Here is a 21,397-nt window from a genome sequence, read left to right on the forward strand (position 1 = left end):
TTCCAGGGCAAGCAATACAAAAGTGTGCCCTCTGATACTGGACTAAAACCTGGGGAAATCAGTCTGGGCTGTGATGGGACCCAAAGAGGGGAGGCCTGGCCATCATAGAATAATGGCCTTCCAAAGATGTCCATGTCCTGGAACCTGTGAGTATGTTACCCTACGTGGTAAAAGGGACTTTGCAGGTATAATTTAGTTAAGGATTTTAAGATAGGGAGGTTGTCCTGGACTATCCTGTGGGCCCAATATAATCATAAGGATCCTTGTAAGAGGGAGGCAGTAGCGTCGGAATTAGAGAGATGGCATCATGAGAAAGACTCTACCGGCCTTTACTCTTTGAAGATGGAAGAAGGAAATGAACCCAGGAATGTGGACAGACTGTAGAAGCTGGAAAATGCAAAACGGTGGATTCTCCCCTACAGCCTCCTTCTGGTGTTCCTGGGAATGCCCTGGATACTGTTTCAGTTTAAAAAGCATGATAAAATTAACTGCTAAGGCCAGGACACACACACAAAAGGCAAATATTAAGGGGGGAGGGGAAACTCATGTCTTTATACTGCAAAGCTCTGATACCATTGTCAGTGCCCCTCCTAGTGCTAGAGCCCCTTATAAAAGATCTCATTTAATTCTCTTAATAATCCTATTACTGTGTGTTGTTACTGCTGTTTTACAGCAGAGGGAAGTGGACCTAGAAAGGTAATTGCTCAGAAAAGGTCAGGATTTGAATCCGTGCATCTGTGCAGGAGGAGGAGGCTTCTGTGATGCCCAGAGCACAGGGCCCTTCCATTCCCAGCCAGCTGATCATTGTTTTATGTTGGGTTTCCTCAACCCCAGTGATATGAACCATCTTCATAATTTATGCATTAACCAGGTGCCACCTATGGCTTACTATTATTCTTTAAATTGACCAGTTTTTTGACTCAAATAAAAGTATTTTCCTATATGTAGAAAAACATTATCATTTGCCATAAGTAGCCAGCAACCATAATAACTGCAGTTTCAGAGTCTTTAATAAAAAGGGAGCTTAGCAAGTGTTAGAAAGGGGCTAAAGTCACATTCTATTTCCTAAGACTTACTAAAAGAGAATAAAAAGGCAACAATGTTCTCACTATGTGGATCAATGTTATGCAATTTTATGTCTGTCTTTGTACCACTTCTAAGGTGCCACAAAATCATCTCAGTCCCCTCTGTCCCCAGAAATCAGCTTAGGGCTTAAATAACAAGCATGCCAATTAGGATGGCAACAAACAGAAAGGTAGATAATTTCAAATGCTAGTGAGGATGTGGAAAGATAAGTCACTGAATAAGCCAATTAGCTTGAAAAAGTGACTCCTTCAATGGAGTCTTTCTTTGACTTATTTGATTCTGATTGGTTTGGGGTCTTGGGGACCATAGCTTAAAGTGCACTCCAGATATTGGGATTTATCCTGCTTATAATAATCATAGTGGTTTCCCTGGTGTGCTGTATTCTCCCAAAAGCTTTAAATGCTTTCAGCCACTAACCACCACACAAATGATCTTCTTAAGACTGGAACATCAGAAAAGGAACAACGATAATGATCGATTTAAAGAATGTGACCCCAATGTCCTGACCTGTGAATTCCAGAGATTCAGCTAGACCCTTGCAATCTCCTAAAGGAAAGTGACTTTGCAAAAACCAATCCGTTTTTTTGCTGGTATAACTTCTTGGTGTCCTCTCCCTTCTGCCTGTAAATTTGTGGGTTTTTTAAATTTTGTACAGCTCTTTAGAGCTCTTTTCTATTTGCTAATTGGATGTTGTTCAATTCATGAATCATTAAATAAAGCCAAAAGGATGTTTAATATGTAATGAGTTGAAATTTGTTTTTTTAACATTACAAAGAATGTTAAAGGATATAAATCAATAGTTAGATGAAGAGATACATAATGCAAGGTATGGGGAAAGAGCTTGGCACTTCCATGGTTTCTGAGAATGCCACTCTCCCCAAATCTCCATGTGTCACCAACCTGGAAAGTTCTCTGAACCCCATCCTTTTGAACGTTTATGGAGGCTTCATTACACTGGCATGACTGATTAAATGATTGGCTATTGGCGATTAATGCAACCTCTAGCCTCTCCGTTTCCTGGAGGTCAGATGGGGGTGGGACTGGAAATTCCAGCCCTTTGATCACATAGTTGTTTCTCTGGCCCACTAGTTCCCATCCTTATGTGCAGGACCAAAAACCACTTAATATAACAAGAGACACCTTTATAGCTCTCATAACTTAGAAAATTCCAGGGTTTTAGGAGCTTGATGCCAGAAACAGGACAAAGATCAAATATGTATTTTTTTTATTATAGCTCACAATATCACAGCTACTGTGGATAATGCTGCTATAAACATTAATGTACAAGTATCTAAGCCCCTGTTTTCAGTTCTTCGGAATTGAAAGCCTAGAAATGGAATTGCTGGATCATATGGTAAATCTGTGTTTAACTTTTTGAGGAACCAACAAACAGTTTCCCACAACAGCTGCACTGTATATACATTTCTACCAGCAATGCACAAGGGTTCCAATATCTCCACATCCTCGTCAGCACTTATTTTCTGTTCTTTTTTTTCAAAATTATTATTATAGCCATGTGAGTAGGTGTGAAGCAGTTATCTCATTGTGGTTTTAATCTGCATTTCTCTAACGACCAATGATATTGAGTATCTTTTCATGTGCTTATTGCCTATTTGCATATCTTGTTTAGAGAAATGTCTATCAAGTCCTTTGGTCATTTTTTAACTGGGTTGTCCTTTTTGTTGTTGTTGCTTTAAATTATAGGAGTTCTTTATATATCCTAGATATTAAACCTTCATCAGATATATGATTTGCAAATATTTTCTCCCATTCTGTGGGTTGTCTTTACATTCTCTTGAGAGAAAATGTCCTTTGATGTGCAAAAGTTTTTAATTTTGATGAAGTCCAATTTACCTGTTTTTTTCTTTTATTGCCAATGACTTTGGTACTATATTTAAGAAACCACTGCCAAATCCAAGGTTATGAATATTTACCCCTATGTTTTCTCTTAAGAGTTTTACTGGTTAAGTTCTTAAATGCAGGTTTTTCATTCATTTTGAGTTAATTTTTGTATATTGTATAAGATCAGGGTCCAACTTCTTTTTTTTTTTTTTTTGATTTTTTTTTTTTTAATTAAATTTATTGAGGTGACAATTGTTAGTAAAATTACATAGATTTCAGGTGTACAATTCTGTATTACATCATCTATAAATCCCGTTGTGTGTTCATCACCCAGAGTCAGTTCTCCTTCCATCACCATATATTCGATCCCCCTTACCCTCATCTCCCACCCCCCACCCCCCACCCCCCTTACCCTCTGGCAACCACCAAACCATTGTCTGTGTCTATGAGTTTCTGTTTCTCATTTGTTTGTCTTGTTCTTTTGTTGTTTTGGTTTATATACCACATATCAGTGAAATCACATGGTTCTCTGCTTTTTCTGTCTGACTTATTTCGCTCAGCATTACACTCTCAAGATCCATCCATGTTGTCACAAATGTTCCTATATCATCTTTTCTTACTGCCGAATAGTATTCCAAGGATCAGGGTCCAACTTCTTTTTTTTGCATATGACTATCCAGTTTTCCCAGACCAATTGTTGAAGAGACTGTTCTTTCCTCCTTTGCCCATCTTGGTACCTTTAACCATGTACAAGGTGTGATCAAAAAATATGGTGAATGTTTACATTTAAAAAATTTATTACAGTCAAAGACATATTGCCATTAATCCCCCTCAAAGTACTCCCCCTCACTTCAAACACACTTATCCCATTGTTCTTGCCACTTTCTGAAGCAGTTCTGGAAGTCCTCTTTCCTGAGTCTCTTTACTTCATCTTCCATCATGACAATGCTCCATGTCACACATCACTTCTGGTATGACAATTTCTGTCAAATAAAAATATTACGGTGTGTCCTCATCCACCTTATTCACTGGATCTAGCATTGTGCGACTTCTGGCTTTTTCCCAAAGTCAAAATGACTATGAAAGGTGAACATTTTGAATCAATTCAGGACGCTGAGGCAGCCACGACAGTGCAACTAAAAACACTCATAAAAGAGGACTTCCAGAACTGCTTCAGAAAGTGGCAAGAACTACATGATAAGTGTGTTTGAAGCGTGGGGGAGTATTTTGAAGGGGGTTAATGGCAATGTGTCTTTTACTATAATAAATTTTTTAAATTTAAACATTTACCATATTTTGTGATCACGTATGTGAGGATTATGTCTGGGCTCTATTCTAGTCCATTGATCTATATGTCTATCTTTATGCCAGTACTACACTGTTTTGATTACTATACATTTGTAAGAAGTTCTGAAAGCAGGAAGTAGGAGACTTCCAATTTTATTTTTCTTTTACAAGATTGTTTGGCTATTCGGGGTGCCTTGAAATTTCTTATGAGTTTTAGGATGGGATAGTCTATTTTTGTAAAACCCATCATTGTGTGTTTTAAAATTGGGAAGATTATGTTTATATCCTGATTTTTGTGTGTCGATTTTGTATTCTGCAACTTGGCTGAATTTATTAGCCCTAACAATTTGTGTGTTTGTGTGTGTATTCTTTAGGGTTTTCTATATATAGGATTATGTCATCTGAGAATAGAGGTAGTTTAACTTCTTCTTCCTTTCCAATTTGGGTGACTATTTTTTTTCTTGACTAATTGCTCTAGCTAGAACTTCCAATAGAATGTTGAATAGAAGAGGCTAAAGCCGGCATCCTTATCTTGTTTCTGATCTTAGGGAAAACAATTTCAGTATTTCATCATTGAATATGATCTGTGTTTTAAGATGGGAAAGATTGAGTATGTTTATATCCTGTGGGGAATGATCAGGGAGAATAGGTGGAACTACAGGAAAAAGGAGGGTAATGAGTGGAGAAAGGCCTCTGAGAGATGTAGTGGGGCCCAGATTGTTATCTGGAACCCAGTTAGTAGAGATACCTTGACTAGGAGGAAGGTCATGTGTGTCTTTGAGTCAGCACACAAGAAGAACCCAGCAATGCCTGGCAGATTGCAACTTAGGGTGGAGAGGAAGAGCTGCTTCCCAATCTATCTTCTCCCCTTTTTTTACATGGGAATAGAATTTTTAGTGGAGACATGTATCTTTTCAGCTAAAGACTATATTTATCAGCCTCCCTTGCAACTATCTGTAACCATTTAATTAAGTATGACCATTGGAAAATGAGTAGAAATGATGGTGCAACTTGAGGTCAAGGTTAAATGGAAGGAGCATAGCCTCCCTTCCCCCTTTTCTCCTTCTTGTTGGTTCAAACGTAGGCTTTTGGGGGGAGCTTGAGCAGTCATCTTGGACCATGCACTAGAAGGTGTGTGTGGGGAATGGCAGAATAAGAGAAAGAGGAGGACAGGTTCTTAATGACTATAGAGCTCACCAGGTGGCATGCTTGCTTGGACTTTATGTGAAAAAATGTAACTTCTATCTTGTTTAGTTCACTATTATTTTGTATCTCTCCATGACTGAAGCTGAATTAATATCCTAACTAATATGACATTTAATCATTAGTTGGGCAACTCTGTGTGCTCAACTGAAGCTTGAGACCATGACAGTGTAATGGCTCCATGGGGACACTGAATAATTGCCTGCCGCCATACACAGCAGCCTTCATGAGGCAGTGGAGAAGGTAGAGGTAGTCTTGATCTGGGCTTGTGGGTTCAAAGGTCAGGTGTGAAAGAAGTCAATGCAAGGAGGGAGCAGAAGGGTTGGAAACCAAGTGGCTGAGATGAGCAAACTTGGACAGTAAAAAAGAGGGGTGGAGGGATTGGAGGTGAAACAGCAAGGGTTATGGGAGTGAAAAGAGAGAATTGGCAGTTCTGGTGTTTTCACACAGCACAATTCTGGAATGTAGCAGTCCACACAATTATTTGCATATGTATCATCGTATTGATACGGATTTTCAATACCCACACATAGAAACCTAACTCAAATTATTTTAAGCCCCAATGTGAGTGCCATGTAATATTGTAAGAAGGGCAAGCCTGGATCTGGGAATGTAAAGGATTTCATCAGGAATCTCTGTCAGCTTTCCTTCCCTATGTGTTGGCTTCATTCTCAGGCGGTTTTCCCGTGAAGTGGCAAAGATGACCTGGAAATCTATGACCCAAGTTTGCTTTCCTGATGTTTCCAGTAAAAGTGCCAGGACTGTCATTGGACTGTTCACTCACACTCCCAAACCAATCTCCGTGTCCAGGCAGATGAGATACTTTGATAGGCCAGAGTTCTGTGTCCATCCCTAAAACAATGCTGGGTGTTAGGGGCAACCCATCCAAAGGATTTGGACTCAAAGTGGGGGAAGGATGGTTTTCTAAAGAAAATTAGAGTGATCATAGCCAGAAGAATTTGAATGGATTCTAGGTAGGTAAAATAACCCATGTCTACTACTATGGGCTTCAACTGCCCTTCATTCATCTTGTGTATCTCAGACACTGGCCCACTACATAGACTTCCGTCAAACTGAAAGGAACTGTCTGGCTCTGCAACCAGGTCTAGCTTCTTTGCACACCAGATCTGGGGTCAGGGACTGTCAGACAATTGCTCCATTTGTGAAGTTGGACAATTTCCATCCCCTTTGAGGGCCTCTGTTGCCTAACCTGTAAAATGAGAAGGCTAAGCCAGATCAGTGATTTTTGAACTATTCATTAGCAGTAAAAAAAGAAAAAAAAAAGAAAAAATGGAACAGCTCTGATGGAAGGGGACGTAGGGGCACGGAACAGGTATCCTGCACTATCAGACTTCCCCTTCCCCACTTATACTGGCCATGAAAGAATACCACAACTCCAGGGAATGTGGTTTGAAAACCACTGGACCAAGTGCTCCTAGGAATTCCTCTAAGCTCCAAAGTCCTTATCTCCTACCCCCATATTTGGCTGGTAGGAAATCTTTCCCTTTACTCTGCGCCAAATAATAAATGTAAAAATGGTCTTCTCTCCTAACTGGACAATACACAAAGTAGTTAGTTCCATACAGTACCTCGTTTTGACTACTACTTGGGAGAAAGTCTTCCCCTTTCACAGTGTGAAAGGAATTGCTCTTAACCAAGGGTCATAACCAGGAATAAATCAATGAGATGCTAAGCAACCTTCTGGGTGTCCTAGAGGTGATATCCCTAGGGTTGATGAATCATAGGTCATCAGTAACAACCTCAGCTTTCAAAGGCCTTGCTTCTGCTCTTTTGGGCTCTGAAAATGCCAAAATGTTCCATTTACTGATAGAAACCATTACCAAGTCCCATAAAACCCAGTGTGTAAAATACATGCAGCAAACTGCATGACTTCAGGTGTGTATGTGGGGAGTCTAGAATCTTATTTGAATTCATAAGAAGGCTTACTTGTGAGCCAGGCTGTGTACCAGGCACTGGGGTTAAAATGATGAACAACACAAATGTGGTCTACACTCTCATAATGCTTGTAGTTTAGAGGGAGAGACAAACATTGACCTAATACTCCTGCAAAGTAATTAGAAACCCAGATTCAAAAGTTATAATGGAGAAGTACAAGGAGATGTGAGTCAGGAACTACTGCAGCTGAATTTGACCTCAGGTCTGTCTCAACCCTAATATAAGCTGTCCTATGTTCTGGGCAAGTCTTTCCCTTTCTCTGGACCTCAGTTTACTCATTTGTAAAATGGTGACATGCCATCTGCTTCTGAAGAAGACTTAACCATTCATCAGGATTTGGCCCAGGCATTATCACCTCATAACACCTTCCCTGGCATTCCAGGCTGTTCTAGGTGGCCTTGCTCTGGGCTTGCACACCAGGTGGGGTGTACCTGTTCCTGCACATCTAATGTTGCAAATTTCCTAACTAAGGACTAAGCTCATCAAGGCTGGAGATTTTGTATTTTATCTCTGTAATCCTAGTACATTGTAGTGTCTGGCTCAAAGCAGGTGCTAACAAATATTTGCTGAATGAATGGATGGATGGGAGAGTACACTATGGTACAGGGAGTGTTAACATCATTATGGAACCTGACAGGATATATTTGCTGGCTGATGGTCTCATCTGAAGTTGTGGGATGAGATGAAGATTATACAGGCTGTGAAGCCTTAAATCCTCAGCTGGAGTTCCAATTCTGTTAATTACTTGCTGTGCGTTCTTGGGCAGGTTATTGGGCCTGTTTTAGCCTGTCTTTATCTGCATTAGGAATTACACTACCTTACTGGGTCGTAGAGTTTTGGAAACATACAATGTTATTTGCAGCCAACTTAATTTAAATAAAGAGAGAGTGTGGAAGCCAGGAGAAGCAGAGGCCAGTTCCATGAAGGATACCCAGCAGCACATGGGTGGGAGTAGTTGGCTGAGGTGGGCCTTCCCCGGGAGACGCAAAGGCGTGGCAGCCTGAAAATTTAGTAAGCAAAAGTCAAAGCTTACGCTCTAAACCTGTTTCACCATCTCTAAAACGGAGGTAAGAACTTGAGCTTCTCTGAAGGCTATGACGGTCCAATGCGAAATGCACAGGATGGCACGGTTAAGACTCACACCTTAGTGCAGAGTCCCAGCGCCAGATGAAACTTCGAGCCTATCCTCTCTGTGTTACCGCCCCCGGGCCAGAGCAGGAAGCCTGGGCTGCGGGGGATTCTAATCCAGCAACACTGCCGGAAGTGGGTGGGGCGAGCCCCCATGGCCGCCGCGATGGGCGCAGTCATGAGCCAATGGAGAGCAGAGGCGTTTCCGCCTCCGCCAATGGATCGCCGACCAAGGCGGGCCCTGACAAACCGTTCTTGTAACTGCCGCATGGTAACCCGGGCGCCGGGTTTGGGCAACTATCTCCTGGTGTTCCACTCAGGTCTTGATTCCGGACGTCTGCAGGATGAAGATTGAGGAGGTGAAGAGCACCACTAAGACGCAGCGCATCGCCTCCCACAGCCACGTGAAGGGGCTGGGGCTGGACGAGAGCGGCCTGGCCAAGCAAGCGGCATCGGGGCTCGTGGGCCAGGAGAACGCGCGAGAGGTGTGGCGGGCGGGCCAGGGGATTGGGGCGTTGAGCACGCCGCTGCCGCGAGGGGCCGCTGACGTGGGGGCTCAGACCTGGGTGTGCGCTAGGGTGTACCGCTGAAGTATTTTCAGAGCAGTGAAAATTGGCTATGGGGGGCGGCGAGGGGGGCGCCTCATGGACTGGGAGTGGAGCCGTTCCAGGATAGCGGGTGACGACCCCACGGGGGCGGTTGACTGCTTGCTTCATCTTTGGCAAGTCTTGAGTGAGTCCCCCACTCCGTGCCATGCTCTGTTCGCGACGCTGGGATCCAGCGGGGAACAAGATAGATAAGGTTCCTGCTCTCATGGAGCTTACATTTTAGTGTGGTGAGAGACGACAAACGTTTAAACCAGTAATTATTATATTTTACTGGAGATCACTTCCTGCGGGGCTTTGCTGACCGTGGGAAGGAATTTGAAGTTTTGTGAACGCAGTGGGAGGCTATGGGGGTTTTAAAGTAGGGGAGTGATCAGCCTGAAAAAGCTCACTTTGATTCCCAGGGCCTGGGACCTGAAGGAGGGAAGTGGGAGTTACAGAGAAGAGCAGCCTGCTTCACTCATGCTCAGCATCCTATTGCTCATTCCAATTCAATCTACTTTTATTAAGTGGCAATTATGCTAAGTCCAAAAGTATTACATTATAATCACAAAACTATTCAAGCTTTTCTTTTTTCCAGAATAAAAAATTGAGGATGGGAGAGGTCACTTCACCTATACACTTGCCACTCAGTTTAGTAATGGTAACGGTAGGATTTGTACCCACGTGTATTTCTGGTCCCAAATTAGTGCTCTCCTCTCAGCTTGATGTGCTCTCAGATCCATGCCTCTTGGCCTCGCCATTTAGCAGCTACAGAACCCTTAATTAAGACCGTTTCCTCCTACCCTAATTGTACTAATGCAGAGGACCAAAGGTTTCCATTTTGAGCATCATCTTTCCAAAAAGGAAATATTGGTATGGTCAAGCTGGCTTTCAAATTTCTCTTTATGTAGCTTCTGCTTACTGAGGACCTGTTACTGCAAATAGCTAACATTGGTTGAGTGCTTTCTATGGGCCAAGTGCTGTACTAAGCAGCTTTAACTCCATTGTCTTGTTTTCACCACCCTAATAATTGTTTCTCCCTGACTTTAAGACACACACACAAAGTTGTAAGACTTGTATATTGAATACCTGTGTGCCTAAATTCTACAGTTAACATTTTACTCTGTTGCTTTATCATATATATATATATATATTCATTTATCCATCCACCAATCCACTTTTGCATTTCAAAATGAGTTGCAGACTATAGTACATTTTACCCTTAAACCCTTTAGCATTTATGCCACTATCATGAACCATTTCAGATAAGGAAATTGTAGTTCACAGATGTTAAGTAGGTAGGTCCAAGGTCACTCCGCTGGTAGTGGTAGAGCCATGATTTAAACCCAAGTCCAGAATCCATGTTCTTAACTGATGCTGTATGCCTCTGTACAACTATGAGCTTCCTGAGCATAAATATATTATTAGTATTATTAAATACCCAGAACTTGACTCTTTATAGGGGCTCGGTATTTATTTATTGAATTAATAGGCATTCCACTTCAGCTACCAGGTCCTTGTATGACTCTGGTCACATCAGCAGTCTTGTTGGTGTTTGATATCCTCATCCGAAAAAGGAGAGAGTTTGACTAGGTGATCTTTTAAAGGCCCTTCCACTTTTTAAATTTTAGTACTCACTGAACATACCTACCTCACTAGAGAGAAGTTGGAGCTAAACTGACGAAGGTTAAATGAAAGAGGTCCTAGTGTGTGAATAAGAGTACATATCCAAGGTTTGGAAAGTCTCTTCTGTCTCTTGAATTTCCCAAAGACTTTCAATGCTGAGGATTATGATATGACAGGTTCTATGGAAAAAAACCATAGTGGCTCTGTTATCTTTTTAGAAATGCAGCATCTGAAGAATAGTTTCTAGGCTCTTTTAAGGGCACTGTGCTTTTCCAGCTGAGCCAGAAATGGAATATAGCACATCTACTACACGCATTCCTTGAACCCACAGTTTCTGAGGGGCTGTCATAAGTGTGGGATCAAGGTACTTCTCCACAGCCCATGGGGAATAGTGGTAGAGGAGATAAGACAGATTCCCAAGACTCTGTTAATAGGGTAGTGTTGTCACTACCCAGAGAGAAGAGCTGTGGCCTCCCCTAAGGCAAGGAATTTGATCTTGAGGATTCGGAAGGCATTCAGTGAATCTTAAGGTGCCACAGGTTTAACCTCATATACAGCATTTATTTTGTAGCATCTTGGGATGGTTAACTGGTGGCAAACTAGTAGTATATGTCATTGATTCTTAGCCCTTAATAGGTTAATTTGGAAATCTGATGAAAGCTGTGAATCTTCTCCCTGGAAAAATGTACATATGAACATAATATGCACACTTATTTCCAATTTCATTTCCAATTTCAGGAAGTGTGTGGGCTCCTGGGGACTATCTCTGGTCCCCAGGCTAAAAGTCACTACTCTCATTCGTACTCCTACTGTCTGTTCCTCCACACAGCAGCCATCAAGATCTTTTAAAAACAAATCATCATAACATGATACATAGCCTAAGACCTTTTCAGTGGCTTCCCATTACATGTAGAATAAAATCCAAATATTACTGTGGACTCTATAAAATTCTGTTCTGAGTTCTGGCCCCTGCTTGCCTCTTTAACCTCACTTTCCCATTCTTGTTTGTTATACTTTGGTCATTGTAGCCTTTCTGTCCCTCGGACATACCAAGCTCATTACTATATTTTGAATTTACTATTTCCTTTGAGTGCAACACTGATGTCTGCCCTGCCCAGAGCTTCACATGTGAGGTGTGATCAGAAAATACAATGAATGTTTAAATTAAAAAAGAAAATTATTACAGTAAAAGACATTGCCATTAATCCCCCTCAAAATATTCCCCCTCGCTTCGAACACTTATCGCATCATTCTTGCCACTTTTTGAAGCTGTTCTGGAAGTTCTCTTTTGTGAGTATCTTTACTTCACCCTGCATCATGACAATGCTCCGTGTCACACATCACTTCTGTTACAGCAACTTCTGTCAAAAACATTATGGTGTGTCCTCATCCACCTTACTCACCGGATCTGGCACCGTGTGACTTCGGGCTCTTCCCCGAAGTCAAAATGACCATGAAAGGTAAACATTTTGAATCAATTTAGGACATTGAGGCAGCCATGACTGTGCAACCAAAGATACTAGTGAAAGGGGACTTCCAGAACTGCTTCAGAAAGTGGCAAGAATGATGGGATAAGTGTGTTCAATGCGAAGGGGAGTATTCTGAGGGGGATTAATGGCAATGTGTCTTTTACTGTAATAATTTATTTTTTATTTAAACATTCACCGTATTTTGTGATCAGACTTCGTATCAAATATAACGTCATCAGAGAGGTCTTCCCAGATCACTCTAGTGTAACTTCTGCCCCAGCCGCTTCCTCTGTCATTATCCTTTTTTCTTCATGATAGATCTTGTACAATGTCTTTGTGATTGTCTTTCTTCTCCACTGGAACAGGAGTTCCATGAGCACAAGTCTTTTCTATTTTACCCTCCACTGCCTCCAGCAGTGTATTGGCACTCAGTGTTGGTTGAATGAGTATGTGAATTGTTTGGATCAGAGACTGGACTTTTTCCCCCTGTGAAACATTTTAATACTGATTTGTTATTTCCTCTGTGGTGTCTAGGCATGCGGAGTGATAGTAGAATTAATCAAAAGCAAGAAAATGGCTGGAAGAGCTGTCTTGTTGGCAGGACCTCCTGGAACTGGCAAGGTACTCATTTTCTCTCATTTCTTTTAATCTGCTCAGGAGAATGATCTTAATGTTGAATGTCTAAGCCAAATAGAATTTGTGGCTTAACTAGTCTTTGTTTAGCTAAATTGGTTATATGTATGTTTTTAAAACTAATGTTTAATAATACAATTGAGTCTCTAAAATCCATGCTTCTAAAATTCAGATTATGCTGGCTGACCTCCAGAGAACAGAGAATGAAGTCCTCAGAGGGGTCTCATTGTCTTTAGAATTTGTCCTGTATCTCTTTTAAGTCTCTTTTGCTTTGGAAATACATTTCTGTTGGCTTAGGGCTTCATAAAATCTTCAGAGTGACATCTTACTCGAGGGGTATAAAAACAGCAAGCATTTTTCTGAATGTTAACTTTACCCGCACTATTATGGCTGTGTGAGAGATGAGGAGAAAAAGAAAGAAGAAAGGAATTAGGGACATGATTTTTATCTTCAAGGGGCTTACAGGGCACAGAGAAGAAACCATGACAGCACAAAATGCTTCAGTTGAACACTAAGCTGCGAGATATTGACTGATCTTAAATGCAGCTTGGAGTAGAGCAGGAGGCAGCACTGAGGGCTAGTAAAGCTGGAAGGGTTGGTTGAGTCTTGACAGTTGCCCTGCAAAGTGGGGAGAGGATTTAGCTTTGCAGGAAAGAAAAGGGCCTTCCAGGTAAAGAAGGCAGTAAGGCTTCTGTTGGGACCCATGACTGCCTAGATACTTGAAATGCTCCAAAGTCCCCAGTCTGAGCCCTTGCTTGTTCTTTAAAAGGGCCACTTGGTACAGGAGAGTAGGAGCTTAAGATTCTGTTTGTAAAGAAATAAGCTTTAAATTCCATCTCTGGTGCGGACTTGCCGTGAGACCCAAGGCAGGTCTCTTAGCCTTTCTGAAGTAGTAGCATATGCCCTGACTATTTCAGGATGTTATTAAACTGATCAGTTGTAAGATAATACTTTTAATTATCATTTGAAATCATAAATTGAATTGATGGTGTATCTTATACTGGTGTCTTAAAACAGAAGAAGTGCTATGTTTCTTAAGTTTTTTTTAACTCAAACATACCATATAAAGGTGAGCTATCATTACCTCTGCAGGAAACATTAGCTTGTCCAATGTATTTACCATTTATTTGCGTTACTATTCCTTCTTACATCTCAGACCCTGACTTACCCTCCATTTTTCTTCTTCCGAAAGTACGTCATTGAGAAGTTCCTTCGAGAGGTTTGTTGATGTCAAAGTCAGGTTTGTAATTATTATGTTGTCCTTGTTTTGAAAGATAGTTCAGTTAACAGCTTATTTTCTCTTAGTACTATTATTTCTCTCAATGATGTTGGCTTCTAGTTTTGCTTCTTAGAAGTCTAATTTTGAGGATTTTGGTTTTTCTGCTGGATGTTTTGGAGATGTTTTTGGTTTTGGTTTTTCACTATGGTATGTCAAAGAGTGAATTTATTTTTATTTATCCAGCTTGATGTTAATTGTGTTTTCTGAATCTGAATATTATGTCTCTAATGAGTTCTGGGAAGTTATTGGCCTTTATTTTTTTAGATATTGCCTTTCCCTATATTCTCTCCTTCTGGAAATTCAGTTAGATGTTAAGTTTGTCTGCAAAGGTTCTCAACCTGTGTTAATTTTGCTTCCCCAAGGGACATTTGGCAATGTCTAGAGACATTTTTGGTTATCACAACTTGGTTGGGCAGGGAATGCTTCAAGGAATCTCATGAGTGGAGGCCACAGGTGCTGCTAAACATCCTACAGTGTGCCCAGGGTAGTCTCTACAGGGAATTATCCAGTTCAAAATGTCAATAGTGCCAACATTGGGACACCCTGGGCTAGAACTTCTCATTTTGTCTTTCACCTTTTTTTTTCATATTTTCCATCTTTTTCACTTTGCTGCATTCTGGGTGATTTCTTTAGACCTCTGTTCCAGTCTCATTGTCTTGTAAGCTGTGACTAAGTAAGTGACTGCTTAATCCAATCCATTGAACTTTTTTCTTTTCATTTTGAAAACTTTGAAATCTACAAAAGAGTTGAAAGAATAATATGATGACCCTCTCTATACCCTACACATAGATGACTAATTGTAAATATTTTGTGACATTTGCTTTTCTAAGATTTTATTTCTGAACCATGTGAAAGTAAGTGCGAGGACATTTTCCCACATTACCAGGATATTATCATCACACCCAAGAGAGTTAAAATTGCTAATAGTATTAGCAGATGTCTAATTTATATTAAAGTTTCTCCAAGCTGTTCTAGTTTTTGGCTGTTTCATTTTTTTGTACTTTTAAATTCAGAATGTAATTAAGGATTACATATTGAATCCATTGTTATGTCTCTTTAGTCTCTTTTTATCTAGAACAGTTACCCTCTCCACCATTTTTTTGTTTTGTTTTCCTTTATGGCATTGATACTTTTGAAGAGTCCAGGACAGTTTTTTTGTACAATGACCTACAACTGTTCTACAGTGATTGCCTAACTGTTTTTGTATGAAATGTTAAATACTTTGGCACTACACTGCATAGATGTTGTTGTATCCTTCCATCGTTTCATAACAGGAGGTTGATGCCAGGTTCTGCTGTGAAGTTACTGGTTCTCTTTGTAATCAATAAGTAATCTGTGAAGTGACATATTGAGATGTTGCAAATATCCTTTTTCCCTGTGGGTTTAACATTCATTGACAGTCACTGCTTATCAATTATCACATTGGTGGTTGCAAAATGGTGATTTAAAAAAAAAAAAAATTAAAATATAGCTAACATACAATATTATATTAGTTTTAGGTATATGCTATAATTATTCAACATTTATGTAGCTAAAGATGTGATCACCGTGGTAAGTCCAGCAACCATCTGACACTGTACTATGCTATCACTATATTATTGACTATATTCCCTGTGCTGTACATTACATCCCCATGACTTACTTGTTTTATACCTGGAAATTTGAACCTCTTATTCCCCTTCACCTTTCCCCGCCCCTTTTTAGTTTTTCAATTACAGTTGACATTCAGTATTATTTTATATTAATTTCAGGTTTACAGCATAGTGATTAGATATTTATATAATTTAAGAAGTGATCCCCCTGACTAGTCTAGTACCCGCCTGGCACTATATGTAATTATTACCATGTTATTGACTATATTTCCTATGCTTTACATCCCTATGACTATTTTGTAACTACCAATTTGTACTTCTTAATTCCTTCCCTTTTCACCCTGACTCCCAACCCGTCCCATCTATCACCCCAATACATCTAGTACCCATCTGACACCATACATAGTTATTACAATATTATTGACTGTATTCCTTATGCTATACCCTATATCTCCATGACTACTGTAACAACCAATTTGCACTCCTTAATCCCTTGCCCTTTCTCACCCACCCTCCAACCCCCCTTCCATTTGACAACCATCAAAATGTTCTCTGTATTTATGAGTTTGTTTCTGTTTCATTTATTTATTTATTTTGTTCTTTAGATTCCACATAAAAGCAAAATCACCTTGCGTCTGTCTTTCTCTGTCTGACACTCCACTCAGCACAGTACCCTCCAGGTCCATCCATGCTGCTGCACATGGCAAGAACCCATTCCCTTCCATGGCCGAGCTATATTCCATTGTATATACGTATCACCTCTTCTTTATTCATCTATCAGTGGATACCCAGGCTGCCTCCACGTCTTGGCCATTGTAAACAATGCTGCAATGAACATATGGATACACACATCCCCTTGAAGTAGTATTTGGGTTTCTTCAGATGAGTAACTGAAGTGGGAATACTCGGTCCTTCTTTGTCTCTTGTTGCAGACTTTGCTTTAAAGTCTATTTTGCCTGGTATTAGTATTGCTACTCTAGCTTTGTTGTTTGTTTGTTTCCATTTTCATGAAATGTCTTTTTCCTATTCCTTTACGTTCAGTCTGTGGTGTCTTTCGATCTGAAGTGAGTCTCTGGTAGGCAGCATATGTAAGGGTCTTGTTTTCTTATCCATTCAGCCACCCTACCTTTTGACTGGAGCGTTTATATCATTTACATTGAAAGTAATTGTTGATATGTAGTTATTGCCATTTTACTATTGATATATATATGTGTATATATATATATGTGTGTATGTGTGTGTGTGTGTATATATATATTTTTTTTTTGTATTAAAAATGTCCCTCTAAGATTCCTTGTAATTCTGGTTTGGTGGTGATGAACTCCTTTAGCTTTTTCTAGTATGGGAAGCTCTTTCCCTGAAGCTAGACAATTCAGTTTCCACCCCCTCTTCTTCTGCCTCCCCCTACCCCCACTCCGGTTCAAGCCATTGTTTCTCAGTCGAGTTGTGTAGGACACAGCTCCCTGGCCCATGCTGGTATTATGAGCCTTGTGCTCCCCCCCCGGCTGAGGCAGTTGGTCGCCAGTCGTCGGTTGGCCGCTTACAGCAACTCACGGCAGCTCACACTGGCCATCGGCCAGTCCTGGCAGCACACGGTAGCCCATGGAAGCACAGCAGCCCGTGGCAGCATATAGCAGCTCATGCCAACCTCCGGCTGCTCACAGCAGCCCAGCTCCAGGGAGAGCTGTTGTTCACAATCTTAGCTGTAGAGGGCACAGCTTCTTGGCCCATGTGGGAATTGAACTGGCAACCTCGGCGTTAGGAGCACAGCGCTCCAACCACCTGAGCCACTGGGCCGGCCCCAGGTTTTCCCCACATATGTCCCTGGTGCCTTTTGAGCTGCAGACTCAGTGCTGGTGCTCAGAGCGAGTGAGTCTATCAGCGAGTGAGTCCTTTAAGAGGAGTGCCTGGGACTGCACCTGCTCTCATCTCACTCAGCCACAAGCTCCACTGGTTTTCACAGCCAGAAGTTATGGGGACTTCTCTCCCTGGCACTGAAACCCTGGGCTGGGGAGGCTGGGACCTCTCCCTCTTGGGGATTCATCTGAAGCCGAGTTATCCCTCTTGATTTTAATGGCCATCTGCAGGTGTGGGACCAGCCCGTTCTGGATCTCTGACCCTCCTACCAGTCTCGGCGTGGCTTCTTCTGTATGTCCTTAGTTGCAGGGCTTCGGTTCAGCTAGGTTTCAGTGGCTCTCAATGATGGTTATTCTGTAATTTACTTGTGATTTTGATGTGGTCGTGAGAGGATGTAAGCACAGCTTTTACCTACTCTGCTATCTTGACCTGAACCAAAGTGGTTGGTCATTTTTTTTATCATTAAATTTATTGGATGACATTGGGTAATAATAATATTTATATAAGTTTCAGGTATACAGCTTTGTAATTCACTTCTGTATATTCTATTGTGTGGCCATCACCCAAAGTCTAGTCTTCCATCACCGTATATTTGTCCCCTTTTACCCTCTTTGTCCTCTCCCACCTCTCTTCCCCTCTGGTAGCCATCATTCTGTTGTCTCTTTCTATGTTTTTTTATTTGTTTGTATTGTTTGTTCATTTGTTGTTTTATATCTCACATCTGAGTAAAATCATACACTTCTTAGCGTTTTGCTTCTAACTTATTTCACTTAAGCATAGTACTTTTAAGATCCATCCATGTTGTCGCAAATAGCAATATTTCATCTTTATGTTGGTCAAGTAGTATTCCATTGTATATATGTACCACATCTTCTTTATCCAATCATCCGTTGAAGGACACTTAGGTTGTTTCCATGTCTTGGCTATTGTAAATAATGGTGCAGTGAACATAGGGATACATATATCTTTATGAATAAGTGTTTTCAAATTTTTTGGGTAGTTACCTAGAAGAGGGATTGCTGGGTCATACGGTAGTTCTAGTCTTAATTTTTTGAGGAACCTCCATACTGTTTTCCATATTGGCTGCACCAGTTTACATTCCCACCAGCAATGTATGAGGGTTCCCTTTTCTCCACATCCTTTCAACACTTGTCATTTCTTGTCTTAGTGATACTAGAAAATGGTGATTTTTCTAAATGTCATTTATTCTACATATATTATAGCTTGCTCTTTTTGTTTGTTTCTTTTGTAAAGATGGAGCAACCCCCCCAAAGTTCTGTTGTTTTTCTTTTCTTTAAAATCTGGCTATTTTTGATAACCTCTTGTTCCTTGTTCATGAAGGAATTTCTTCTTTTTTTTTTGTATGCTGTATCTGCTTGTGAAATCGTGGGTTTTTTTTTTTTTTTTTTTAAATTGGGGAAGGGGAACAGGACTTTATTGGGGAACAGTGTGTACTTCCAGGACTTTTTCCAAGTCAAGTTGTTGTCCTTTCAATCTTAGTTGTGGAGGGCACAGCTCAGCTCCAGGTCCAGTTGCCGTTGTTAGTTGCAGGAGGCACAGCCCACCATCCCTTGTGGGAGTTGAACTGGCAACTTTGTGGTTGAGAGGATGCACTCCAACCAACTGAGCCATCCGGGAGCTCAGCGGCAGCTCAGCTCAAGGTGCCGTGTTCAATCTTAGTTGCAGGGGCGCAGCCCACTATCCCTTGCTGGAGTTGAGTTGTCGAACCGGCAACCTTGTGGTTGAGAGCCTGCGCTCCAACCAACTGAGCCATCTGGCCACCTGGGAGCTGAGTGGCAGCTCATTGACTTCATTCTAGGTGTGGAGGACGCAGTTCGCTGGCCCATGTGGGAATCGAACCGGCAGCCCCGTTGCCCAGAGCTCGCGCTCTAATCAACTGAGCCACCCGTCCGCCCTGTGAAATCATGTTTCATCAAATCTGTGAGGCTTCTCTAAAGTTAGGACTGAGTACTTCCTAAGAGGACTTGTGAGGGGCCCTGCTTTGCTACCAACCCAGGGCACTTGATGTGAATTTTGTGGGTTGGATCTTCTGGCCATCAGGTAGTGTAAAGACTAGGGTTTCTGGGCGAGAATTCCTGCCCGTTCTCAGGAATTTTTCTCACTTTTCCGTTCCCGAATCCCAAGAAAAGTTGGTCAGGAAATTGGGAAAATTGAACCCAGGTGATTGGGAGTATCGGCCATCACTTTGTGGAAACGATTCATCGTGGAGAACAGAAAACAGTTTATATCTCGGGATTTGGGAATGGGAAAGCGAAAAAAATTCCTGAGAATGGGCGGGAACTCCCGCCTGGAAACCCTAGTAAAGACCAATCCTAAATCTGTTTGAGAGCATGATAGGGACACTTGTTTTCCTCACCCAGAGCCAATGCAAGACTGACAAGTTTATACTTTGTACCTCAAGGAGATTTTTTATGGCCCACCTTTTCTACTAATGTGGGACACTTCAAGAGTCATTTTTATTCAGGGGTTTCTGCCTTAATGCTATACCTTGCTGGGTTTCTGGTATCTGTCCAACACCCACTGAACTTTCAAGGCAATGGACTTGAAACCCAAATTACTCTGGGTTTATTTTTGTTTGTTTGTTTATATATTTATGTACGTATGTATGCATTTATTTATTTGTTTGTTTTTAGGTGTTTTGTAACAGGAAGGATTTTTAGTGGCTCTAGTGTGCCATACTGGAAGCATAAGTCCTTCATTCCTTTTGTAGTATTGTACCATTTTCCTCCAGGAAATAGGAGAAATTCTCAGCATTTACAGGTTTGTCCAATCCCTTTTGATGTGTATGAAGGCATGTGGTAATTCTCCTGCTTTATAGTATGCTGATGGGGCCCCAGAGTTTAAGCAACTTAACTAATGACAGTCAGGAATATGGTGCTTATTTAGAGGTGCAAATACATAGTTCATATGGACGTTCCATTCTTAAGGATCTCACACCATTAATTACAGGCCTATGTGTTGGGTTTCAGTAAAAGGAGATTTTCAGATAAGAGTGAAAATAAAGTAGATTTCTTCAACCTTCTTTTGGCAACCACCTCTTTTTTGTGTGCCACCTGCATAGGGGTGGGCTGGGCACAAAGAAATAATATGGAGATTGAGGTTTGCTTCTTACCTCTGCTGCTTGATAACTGTTTGACCTTGTGTGAGTTGGTAACCTCTGCATTTCAGTTTCTAAATCTCTAAAATGCCAACTAGACTGTCAAGTTCATAGGCTAATTGGGAGGATTCAATGAGATCTCTCATGTAGGTGATCTAGCAGTATATATATACTGTATTTCCCCAAAAATAAGACCTCGCCAGAGTATCAGCTCTAATGCATGATCATTTTTGGAGCAAAAATTAATATAAGACCCGGTCTTATTGTAATATAACATAAGACCCGGTCTTATTGTAATATAATATAGGACCTGGTCTTAAATAACACAAGATCAGGTATAATATAATATAGTATAATATAATACCGGGTCGTATATTAATTTTTGCTCCAAAAGATGCATTAGAGCTGATGGTTCTGCTAGGTCTTATTTTTGGGGAAACACGGTAGTAGGTGCTTGGTCACTTACTTGAGATATAGTATACCTGCCATATTGTATACCTGTCTTCGGGGAGCCTTTAAGTGCAGGAAACTAGACACTTGAAACATTTCTGAAGTAAGTATTTATCATATTTTAATGGGAGTATATTGATCATCTCTTTTTATTAAGTAGAGATGGAGGGATGCCATAAAATCAGATGCAGTCACTGTCTTTGAAGTTTGCAACTGAGGGTAGGGAGTTCGGCCTGTAAAGATACCTGGATGAGAAAGAGGAGAGACTTAAGGTTGCAGGGTTT

At 41.0% G+C, this 21,397-nt stretch overlaps 1 protein-coding gene across 2 annotated transcripts in view; it reads left to right on the forward strand.

The window, feature by feature from the left end:
* The first annotated feature begins 8,726 nt into the window (after positions 1–8,726).
* RUVBL1 (RuvB like AAA ATPase 1) overlaps positions 8,727–21,397 on the forward strand; it is a 46,611-nt gene continuing 33,940 nt past the window's right edge. The window contains exons 1-2 of one of the 2 annotated variants that reach the window (XM_019718680.3): positions 8,727–8,861; positions 12,719–12,805. In XM_019718680.3, the coding sequence (XP_019574239.1) occupies positions 8,847–8,861; positions 12,719–12,805 (102 nt within the window). In that variant the 5' untranslated portion in view covers positions 8,727–8,846. Of the gene's footprint in view, positions 8,988–12,718; positions 12,806–21,397 lie in introns of both variants that reach the window. The other variant, XM_019718679.3, reaches the window with a different exon arrangement.

This window comes from Rhinolophus sinicus, chromosome 4 (genome assembly GCF_057876585.1).
Source record: "Rhinolophus sinicus isolate RSI-liver-muscle chromosome 4, RSI-T2T, whole genome shotgun sequence".
Classification (NCBI taxonomy): Eukaryota; Metazoa; Chordata; class Mammalia; order Chiroptera; family Rhinolophidae; genus Rhinolophus; species Rhinolophus sinicus.